The sequence below is a fragment of the Fonticula alba genome, assembly GCF_000388065.1.
Source record: "Fonticula alba strain ATCC 38817 unplaced genomic scaffold supercont2.8, whole genome shotgun sequence".
Classification (NCBI taxonomy): domain Eukaryota; order Rotosphaerida; family Fonticulaceae; genus Fonticula; species Fonticula alba.
Window position 1 is genome coordinate 1,669,709 of NW_009242978.1, and position 9,788 is coordinate 1,679,496.

At 67.0% G+C, this 9,788-nt stretch overlaps 1 protein-coding gene across 1 annotated transcript; it reads left to right on the forward strand.

Annotated features, from left to right (window-relative positions):
• Positions 1-509: 509 nt before the first annotated feature.
• On the forward strand, positions 510-8,510 carry H696_05026 (hypothetical protein). The gene is made up of 10 exons (XM_009498897.1): positions 510-637; positions 829-1,426; positions 1,520-2,601; positions 2,753-2,897; positions 3,122-3,977; positions 4,156-4,297; positions 4,745-5,898; positions 6,156-6,519; positions 6,640-7,020; positions 7,250-8,510. The coding sequence occupies exons 2-10, from the start codon at positions 831-833 to the stop codon at positions 8,323-8,325; spliced, it is 5,796 nt and encodes a 1,931-aa protein (XP_009497172.1). The 5' UTR covers positions 510-637; positions 829-830; the 3' UTR covers positions 8,326-8,510.
• Positions 8,511-9,788: the final 1,278 nt, after the last annotated feature.

Sequence of the window (9,788 nt, forward strand, 5' to 3'; positions counted from 1 at the left end):
CCCCCCCCCCCCCCCGGCCTATGCCCCGGGCGCGCCCACAGGTCAGTGGTCTTCCTTGGGTGAGGACACGGTGTTGGGGAGAGTGGACGCGAGTCGGAGCACGCCCCCCTTCTGCTCCAATGGCACCCCATCCGGCGATGGCGGCACATTCCACGCCTGCACGTTGGGAAGACACGCGGCGGGCTACTTAGCTTTTCTTGAGGGCAGCCCTTTTCAACAGCAAGGGGGCCCCCGGCCGGAGGGTGGGCAAGGGGAATGAGGCAGGGGGGTCGATCTTTCTCCCCTCGGTCCCGAACCAGGCCCCGGAAGGGATGGACGCCCAGGCGGCCCCCTTCGCCGAGGGAGAGGGAGAGAGAGAGAGGAGCGGAGAGAGAGGTGGCCACTGCTAGAAATCACCCGAGCGTGCTCACTCCTAGACCACCTGCCCCGCCATCCACCCCCACTCCTCAGCGTCTCTCTCCCCTTTCTCCTCCTCCTATTGTCGCCTCCTTCGCGCCCCCCCCCCCTCCCTTGCCTCCCCCTCTCTCCGCACCTCTCCTTTTCACAAAAAAAGCCCCCAAGCGCCTTGCTCTCCGAACCCCCTTCACGGATACCGAACCAAGATTGGATCAGTACCACGCTTTCTAGCTTGCCACTGGTGCGTTTCCACATGTACATGCCCGCGCGGGTCCCTCTGCAAGGGTGTGCATGCTCACGCGCCAGGCACCTGGGCACACACACACACACACACACATATGCACGCACACACGCACACACGCACATGCACATGCACGCGCGCGCGCGCGCGCTGCCCTCTCTTCCCCATGCTGACCCCCCCCCCCCCGCCAGAGATGGACTCGACAGCCTCTCTTGGGGGTGGCGATGGCCGGGACCCGCCTGGCCAGCCACCCACCACCGGGACCGATCCTGGCAATGAGGATCAGCAGTTGGTCCGCCAGAAGAAGAAGTCCCGTCGCCGGCACCGGCTGGCCATGGCCCTGCTGATGGGCGGCCGGTCGTCCTCGGATGGCCCCAACGGCGGGTCGCCGGCACTGGCCTCCACCGGGTCGCAGCTTCTCCACGCCCTTCAGTGGGCCACCAGCAGCGCGGCCGCCTGGCGCCCGCGTGGCAAGAAGTCCAAGTCCAAGACGTCAGCCAGTGGCGAGGGCCTGGCCAGCCCGCTGGATGACGAGGATCCCGCCTCGCCGGATGCCGGCGGGGACCTGTCCCCCCCGGTGTCCCCCACCACGGACGAGCCCCAGACCCCGCAGTCGCATGCGTATTCGCAGGCGACTCCCGGGTCTCGTCGGCCGCTGGCCGGCGTTGGCCAGGGGACCGGCCATGCGGCGGTGGCCGCTCGTGCAGTCGGCTTCTCCGGCGCCATTGGCGGGAATCTTGCCTCCCCATCGACGCCTTCCTCCGGCATCCGGCCCTCCTCGTCCATGATGTATGTCGGCTGCTGGCCATGTCCCCTTGCTCTCGCGCTCGCCCTGTCCCTTCGTTGCTCTTCTGACCTTTCCGCCGTCCCGCGGCCTGGCAGTGGTATCATGCGCTCGTCGACGCAGCAGCCCGGCGCGACGGCCAATGGGGACCTCCTGCTCCATACCGGCTCGTCGATGATCGACGACGATGACGACCTGGGCACCGTGGCGCTGAACGACTCGCAGCCGCCGCAAACGGCCGAGGATGCTCGCATCGCCGCGCTGCTGACTTTGCGCCATGGGCTTGGGGATTTCTCGGATGACGATTCGGACGACGAATCGGACGATGGGGAGTCGGACGACGAGCTGTCACGGTCGGCCTCCCCCTCGCGGCCTCGGGCCATGCGCAACAAGGCCACCTCCGGGCGCGGATACGACCCCTATGGCCGGGAGGAAGACCGGATCCATTCCATGAGTTCCATTTCCATTCAAAGCCTCTTTTCCGACTCGGCCGGCAGCCCGGCCGGCCCGGTGGAGGCATCTACCGACGAGCTGGCCGCCGTGAAGACCGTGCAAAATATGCTGGCCGCCTCGTCCGGGCTGAGCCGGTCGCGGCAGAGCGTCGCCCAGGCGGCTGCCAGCGAGGACGCCAGCGGTGTGGCCGATGTCCTGTCTTCCGATGAGGAGGGCGAAATGGCCGGCACCGCGGAGGACGGGTCGCGGCTGTCGGCCAAGTTCGGCGCCGCTGGTCGCATGCTGGACCCGCATGAGTGTGTCATCCAGCTGCGCGAGCTGGTTTTGGCTTTGACCTTGCAGGATGACTACACCGGGTCCTTTGGCACCCCCTCCCCGGGGCACTCGCGCTCCGGGTCTCTGTCCTCCCCCGGCAGTGGGCCCGTTGCCCCGAGCAAGGGGGTGGTGCTTGCCACCGCCGAGGGTGGCCCGGTGCACTCGGGCATGCTGCTGCTCCGTGCATTGGAGATCTGCCTGCGCACGGAGCTCGGCGCCTGGACGCGCATGTTCATCGAGGCCAGCGGTGTCGAGGCTCTGGTCGATGCCATGGCCTCCATCGAGTCTGTGTCCAGCGGCGAGGGCGCCTTCTCGGGGAGTCGTCGACCTGGTGAGCCGGATCACCAGCCGGCCTTCCTGAGCGCGCACGACTCCAGCGAGTTGGTGACGCGCTGCGTGTTGTGCTTGAAGGGTATGCCTTCCTCTGGGCGTGTGTATGTGTGTGTGGGGAGGGGGGGGGGGGGGCATGGCCATGTGCAAGAGTGCCGCGGCGGAGGAGGGGAGAAAAGGCCGCTTGCAAGGGGAATTCCCCATGTGCTCTTACTGACATATCTCCCCTCTAGCTCTGATGAATAATCCGGTCGGCTTGCGGGCGGTCCTGTCGGATCCGGCCCTCTGTGCCAGTGCCCTCCGGTCGCTGGCCCTGTGTATCTCGGCGCGCAGCTTGCACGCTCGGATTCTCACGCTGGACATCCTGGCGGCCATCTGGTGCGTCGGAATGGGCATCCTTGACATCCTTTCTCTCTCTCTCTCTCCCGCTTCTCTGTGGCCACTTTGGTGCAGGCCCCTTTTTGAAATCTGCCCATCGACTCGCAGACGGCTTTGTCGAGCCATGAGACTCCCCCCCCCCCCTTCCCCCCCCCTATTCGGTGATGTGGTGCTAATCCCTTCCTCCCTTGTGATCGGGGCGCCGGTGGTGCCCCCAACTGCAGCTTCGTCCCGCGGGTGGGGACTGGACTGGTGTTGGACTCGCTGACGCACTTCGCGCATGTCCGGCGGGAGAACCGCCGCTTCCAGACACTGGTGTATGACCTGCGATTTGCCACCAGTATCGACCTCAAGATCAGCCTCATGTCGCTGGTGAATGCGGTGTGCCACTCGTCCGAGGACTTGGCCGTGCGGTTGTACATCCGCAATGAGTGGCTGGATCTCGGCGTGTCGGATGTCTTCCCGGACTTGCTGGCTCTCGGGGACCGGTCTCTCCGGCGGCAGATCACCATTTTCGAGACCGAGCGCCTGGAGGACGAGCATGAGGTCATGCAAATCTCCGACCTGAAGAATGTGGACTGGAGCGATCCGGTCCACATGGCGGCGTCCATCGACGCGGCGCTCCATGCCACCGGGGCCCACATGTGGTTCAATCGCATGATGCAGCAGCTGATGCTCTTCCCGATTGCGGTGGCGACGTCCATTTCGTCGGCCGATGTGGCTGTCGAGCGGCGCATCCTCAACCAGTACTGGCGTCTGATGTACGAGGTGGCCTCGCAGGTGGCCCTGGTTCGGCCGACGGCCGAGGGGATCGCGCCCTTCCTGTCGGCGGCCGGCCTGTCCGAGGCGGGCCCCGGGTCCGAGGTGGCCGGGTTCATCGACGCGGCCGAAGAGGCGGCCCTCGAGGCCACGGCCGCTCTTGGCAGCGAGCCAGTGTTCAACCCACTTGGCCCGGCGGCCGACTATGCCGGGATCGCGGGGCAAACGTTCGACTACACGCCTCTCGGCCTGGATCTAGACATGGACCGGCTGCTGGCGCTGGTGGCGCGCAACGACCCCGTTGACTCGGCTGTCCAGGAGGTGCGTCCAATGGGCTGGCTTGTCAAAACACGCCCCATCAGCCTGAGGCGGGGGGGGGGGGGGGGCGGGGGCGGGGGAGAGAGGACATGTTGTTTGTCGCTTTCCCTTTCGCCACACCGATTGACCAGGAGGCAAGTGAGTCTTCGACTGACATTTGACGCCTTCCCCTTCGATGCAGCTGGCCTCCGTGCGTAAGCACCTGGAGGAGGCGTATGAGGATGCGCACGAGCTGCTGGCCAGTGGTGAGCCGCTGGAAACCCCGGCATCCAAGGCCGCCTCGGCGGGCCCGCCCATGCCGGACATCGATCCGAAGAAGCCAGGTGCGTTGGTCGCCCCCTCTCCATGTGCCGGCATCCATCTCCTTGCCTCCGATCCACCGGATAATCTGCCGGGTTCAGGGGCGGGGGGGGGGGGGAAAGAAAACAACGACTCGCGATCTGGTGTCCCAGCTCAGGAGCTGGTCCAGGACCCCCACGAAGATGATCGGCAGGAAGGTGTAGATGACATTCCACAGGGCATTGGACAGCGGGTCCCAGGCCAGCTGGCCACTGAAGCCATTGTCAAAGGTGAAGAAGAAGCTCACCATGTACAGGGTCATGGTCTTGTACAGGGAGTAGAGGATGACCTTGCTCAGGCGCCGGTAGGTCCGGTGGCCGTGGACCATGAGCAGCGGCGCGAGGAAGGTGCGTGTGCCGGGGGGGGGGGGGGGGGGGGGGGGGGCAGTTCTTTCCATGACAGGGGACTGACAAGTGTTCACCCGAGCGCAGTCGACTGGCAGAATGTCCTGGCTGCGCTGCCGGAATCTTGCTCGCCTTTGCGCCGACTGCTGTCGAGCCCCGACGTCCAAATGGCCGTTGGACAGGCCCTCAACCCGGCCACGGTGGTGGTCAAGCAGGCGACTCCTTCGGCCCCGGCCAAACCGGCAGCCGCTCCGGCACCCGCCCCACCGCCCCCGGCGGCGGCGCCGCCCCCTCCTGCAGCTGCTCCGCCGCCGCCTGCCCCGCCGCCGCCCCCGGGAGCTGGTGCTCCGCCACCGCCGCCGCCGCCGCCGCCGCCGATGATGGGCGGGGGACCTCCGCCGCCGCCGCCGCCGCCTGGCGGTGGGCCTCCGCCACCGCCGCCGCCCCCTGGTGGTGGGCCTCCGCCGCCCCCGGGTGCCGGGCCTCCGCCTCCGCCTGGCGCCGGTCCCCCGCCTCCGCCGGGTGGCTTCGGGCGGGCGGGGCCGGCCGCGCCGGCTGCCCCAGCGCATGTGCCCACGCGTAAGATGCGCCCGGTGGCCTGGAACAAGTTGCCTCCCCGAGTGCTGTCGACGACCCTCTGGACGCAGCCAGCCGCGGCCGACACGCCAACCCTGCTGCCTCTGACCTCGGAGCAGCAGAAGAAGCCCTCTTCCGCCGGGACGGGCTCCGGCGCTTCCATCAGTGTGATTCCCCTCCAGGAACTGGAAGAGCTGTTCGGCGCGGAGGAAGTCGCCCCGGGAGGCGGCAAGGACGCCTCGGGTGCCGGCGACGGCGATGCCAGCAAGAAGAAGGATGCCGCCGGGGCGGCGGCCGCCGCCGCCGGGCCGCCGGAACTGAACCTCATTGATGGGAAGCGGTCCAACAACATGGCCATCACCCTGTCGCGGGTGCGGCATTCGAACCAGGCCATCCGGGATGCCCTGCTCTCGGTCAATGATGCTCTGCTGGATGAGGCCACCCCGCGGTACTTCAATGGTGCCCTGCCGACGGATGAGGACATCAGCATCATCCGGACGCATGTTTCCCCGGATGGCAAGACCGATCCGAGCATGGTTGCTCGGCTGGCTCGCGTTGAAAGGTTCTTCTGGGACGTGTGCCTGAATGTGCCGAACTATGCGGAGCGTGTGGCGGCGCTGACCTTCCGCTGTCGCTTTGATGAGCAATCCTCCGAGGTGAAGAAGGTGCGTGCTGGCGCGAGGGGGGGGGGGGGGGGGGGGGGGGGGGGGGGGGGGGGGGGGGGGGGGGGGGGGGGGGGGGGGGGGGGGGGGATTGTCGCTGTCGGTCATGTTAATCTTGCCGGAGGGGCAATGTTGCTAACGCATCGTGTCGGTCCTGCGCATTTGCCTATGGCCGCCATCCACCCGTGGGTGTTCCCGTGTGCTGCATATGTGGTGCGCCTTTACATATACATGCACATGTGTGACTCGCGCGCGTGTAGAATGTCGATGCCATCCTCCTTGCATCCAAGCAAACCTACTCGGCCAAGCACCTGCAGCGTATCATGCGCACGGTGCTGGAGATTGGTAACTACCTGAACTCCGGGACTTTCCGTGGCCAGGCTCAGGGCTTCCGGCTGGATGCGCTGTCTCGGCTGCCGGAGACTCGCGGTCGGCCGGCCTCCTTTACCCTGATGCATTACATTGCCCAGGCCCTGGGCAACCCGCCGGTGGTCCTGGCCGATGTGCAGGCCGACGGCGCGGACGGCACCCCGAGCATCAGCATCGCCCAGCGGGAGCCACCGCGCGACAGTGTGGCCGACATCCTGCGTCGAGAGATGCCGGCTGTCGGGGATGCCAGTCGCCGTGCGTATACTCCCTTCCGTGCTCCTTTCTCGGTTCCCTCCTCCTTCTCTCTTTTTTTTCCCTGCCCCACATGTGCGCATACTGATTGCTCCTCTCTCTCTCTTTCTCTCTCCTTTTTAGTGAGTCTTCCTATCATTGAGAGCGAGATGGCCGAGCTTCGCCGCGGTCTGGCCGCCATTGTCAGCCTGCTGAAGATTCACTCTCCCTCTTGGGAGCTGCCGCCGGCCGAGGCCATGCTGTCCGGTGATGAGGCCGACGACGACAGTGACGGGCCCCTGTCCCCGAAGCTTGGCCTCACTTCGGGCGGCGTGGCAGGCACTGGTGGTCAGGGCGCGAGCGCGGCTGCCGCCGGATCTGGCGGCGCCGAGGCCGATGCGGCAGGTGTCGGCCATGCGCCAAGCAGCTCGGAGGACCGGTTCTTCACGGTCTTTTCGGAGTTTGCCCGGCGCGTGCACCGGCGGATCTGCACCATCGAAAAGTCCCTGGCGGACGCAAATAAGGGTACGCATGACACACGTGCCGTGGGCAGCCAATTTGCATTCCCTTCTTTGCGCCACCTCGCTCCCCCCCCCCCTCTTTCCTCCCTGTCGTCGCCCTCCTCCCCTCTTTTTTTTTTTCACGGACTGTCTCGGGTGTTATTTATTGGTTGGCTTTTTTGTTTCCTTCTTCTTTTTTTTTTGCTGACCCAACCGCCAATGTGGCTCACGGCCCATCATTCGAAATGACCCAGCCTTCGAGCAGGTGGCCCTGCTGTATGGCGAGGACCCGAAGGCCACGTCAACCGAACAGATCTTCGGCCTGCTGAATGAGTTCATGGAATCGCTTGCACGCTGCCACAAGGAGAATATTGCCGACTTCCAGCGGCGTCGTCAGCAGGAAGCCCGGGAGGCTCGCGCTGCGGCCGCTGCGGCCGCGGCCGCCGCCTCGTCGCCGGCGCTCGGGACGAGTGCCGGTGGGCGTCCTGGTGCGGCTGGGCGCCGGCGCCCGCCTCCGGGCAACATGCCGGATGACACCGGCGACGAGGGTCCCGGCGCCATGGACGATCTGATCGCCACCATTCACAGTGGCTCGGTCTTCCGTCGGACGAAGTCCCAGATGGGCCTGGCCCCACCTTCGCTGAATGCCGTGCGCAATCGCCTGGCTACCGGGGGCAATGCCTCCAGCGGGCCGGGCAGCGATGCGGGCAGCTCGTCGGCCGGCTCGTCACTGGTGGACCTGGTGGCTGGCGGTGGCTCCGGCATGACCAGCGGCATTCCATCGACCGACAGCCTGGACAATGTGAGTCTGGAATCCTTCACAACGAACGTCGGCCAGCCGCGCCGACGCGCCACTCGGCGTCTCGGCGGCGGTCTGTCAGCCGGGTCCTCGGGGCTTGATCTGCTGGATGACCCGCTGTCGGTGGATCTCGGATCGGCGGGTGGCAGTGGAGCGGCCTCGGCTTCGGCTTCCTCGTCGTCGGATCCGCTGAATGACCCGCTGTCCTCGCCGACGTCACCCTCCGGCCGCGATGCAGGGCTCTGGTCGCTGGCGGCTGGAGGGGCCACCGGGGCGGGGCAGGCGCCGGCCGCCTCGCGAGTGGCTCGCGCTCGATCCACGGTGTCCCGGCAGCCGGGGGCCAATGGTGTCGGGTCGGCGGCGCCGCTTCTGCGGTCCCCCTCGCGGGCGTCTGGTGCGCTGCTTAATTCGGCGGCCATTGCTCGGCAGCGGGCTGCCGGAGCTCGGTCGAGAACGACCTCGACCGATGCGCCCGCCTCCGCGCCCGAGGATGATGCCCTGCAGGCGGCTTTCCTGGAATCGCACATTTGATCGCCAGCACGCGCATGATGAAGTCAATTCCTGGGTCGGTCCCTTTTCCCTTGAACCATCGCTCAGCCATTCCCCCCCCCCCCTCCTCCCTCCCTTCCCTCTCCTGTCCCTCCATCCTTCACACCTCTCCTTGAGGAGGACCGAGGGGGAGAGAGGAGGAACAGAAATACACATGTCCCTTGGAATTTGACGCGCCAATCGGGCCAGTCTCTCGTATGTCGGCGGGGAGTCGGGGGCGCAGAAACCGGGCGCGAGGCTGCTGCTCCCGCAGTGGGGCGTGCTCACACCTTTCTCCCAGGTATCCTTTGGCCCCTTGACTGGGAGAGAGCATCATCACACGCGGCGGGCAGTGGTCGGGCTCTGGGGCGGGGGGGGGGGGGGGGGGTGTGGGGAGGGACAGAAGGACAGAAACTGGCTTAGCCGAGCGGGACCAGTGTCCGTGGGTGAAGGAACGTTTCGCCGGGCATTTATCCCGCTTTGCGACCCCCGTTCGACCCAGGTGCCGGCGCTCGGCCGCGGTGTTTTGGCGCTCTTGGCAAGCGGGCCAGCTGATTTTCCTTTCATTCTTCCGCGCTTTCCCGCCACGGGCTCCCCTATGCCTGCAATCCCCGGGGAGGGGAGATCGAAAGGGCGTTGGCAGAAAGCATCGGGCCGGCAAGCTGCGTGGGTGGGACGGGGAGCGGGGGGGGGGGGGGGGGGGGGAGGGGGGGGGGGGGGGGGGGGGGGGGAGGGGGGCAAGAGAGGGGGGCGAGGGAGGGGGGGGGGCGGGCATGTACTTAAGCCAAGCCAGGGCCCGGCCGGCGGGCGGGAAAAACGCCTGCGCCGTCGACAGGGCCCGGAAGGGGTGCGGGCTAGTCGCCCCGAAGGGCGGGCACATTCCCGGCGGGCCGTGGGCCGGTCGGCCGGCAGGCCAAAACCCCGACCGGTACCTGAGCCAGGGCCTTCGCCCGCATGCCGAGCCGGCCAGTGGGTCGGCGGGCTCGGATGGCAAAAATTGCTTTTGTGGCAGCGAAAAAGAGCAACCACCTGGAGGACACGGCGTCGACATCAAGCCCAGCCATCGAGTGCGCGGCCACGGGCTGGGCTGAGGAAGAGAAAGACAGCGAGGGGGGAGGGCAGTGAAGGAGTGGGACAAGAGAGCGAGTTGAGCAGAAGGTTGGCGAACCGGATGTGGGACTTTGGCCGCGGCATTTTCCGACAGCAATACGGCTATCTCCCGGCTCATGGCTGGGGGGGGAAGAACTATCGGGTTTTCCGAGGCAATCCTTTTGTCTGGGCAAGGAAACGAGGGCGATTTTGAAGGGACGGGGGCCGAGGCCGGTGCATTGGGGCGGAGCGGGGGCCCGTGAGCATGGGCGGTTCTCCTTTGGCGGGTGGGGCCCGCTGGCCCGAGGGTGTTTAGCCCAGAGCCCGGGCATGGGCAGCCAGGCGTGTGATGGGCGGAGAACGCGAGGGGGGGGGGG

What these genes read in the sequence shown, in the direction of transcription:
- H696_05026 (XM_009498897.1), top strand. Translation starts at nt 831, where the DNA reads ATGGACTCGACAGCCTCTCTTGGGGGTGGCGATGGCCGGGACCCGCCT. An exon ending in CATCGATCCGAAGAAGCCAG is followed by an intron (nt 4,298 to 4,744) that starts GTGCGTTGGTCG and finishes ACCCGAGCGCAG; the next exon opens with TCGACTGGCAGAATGTCCTG. An exon ending in TGTCGGGGATGCCAGTCGCC is followed by an intron (nt 6,520 to 6,639) that starts GTGCGTATACTC and finishes TCTCCTTTTTAG; the next exon opens with TGAGTCTTCCTATCATTGAG.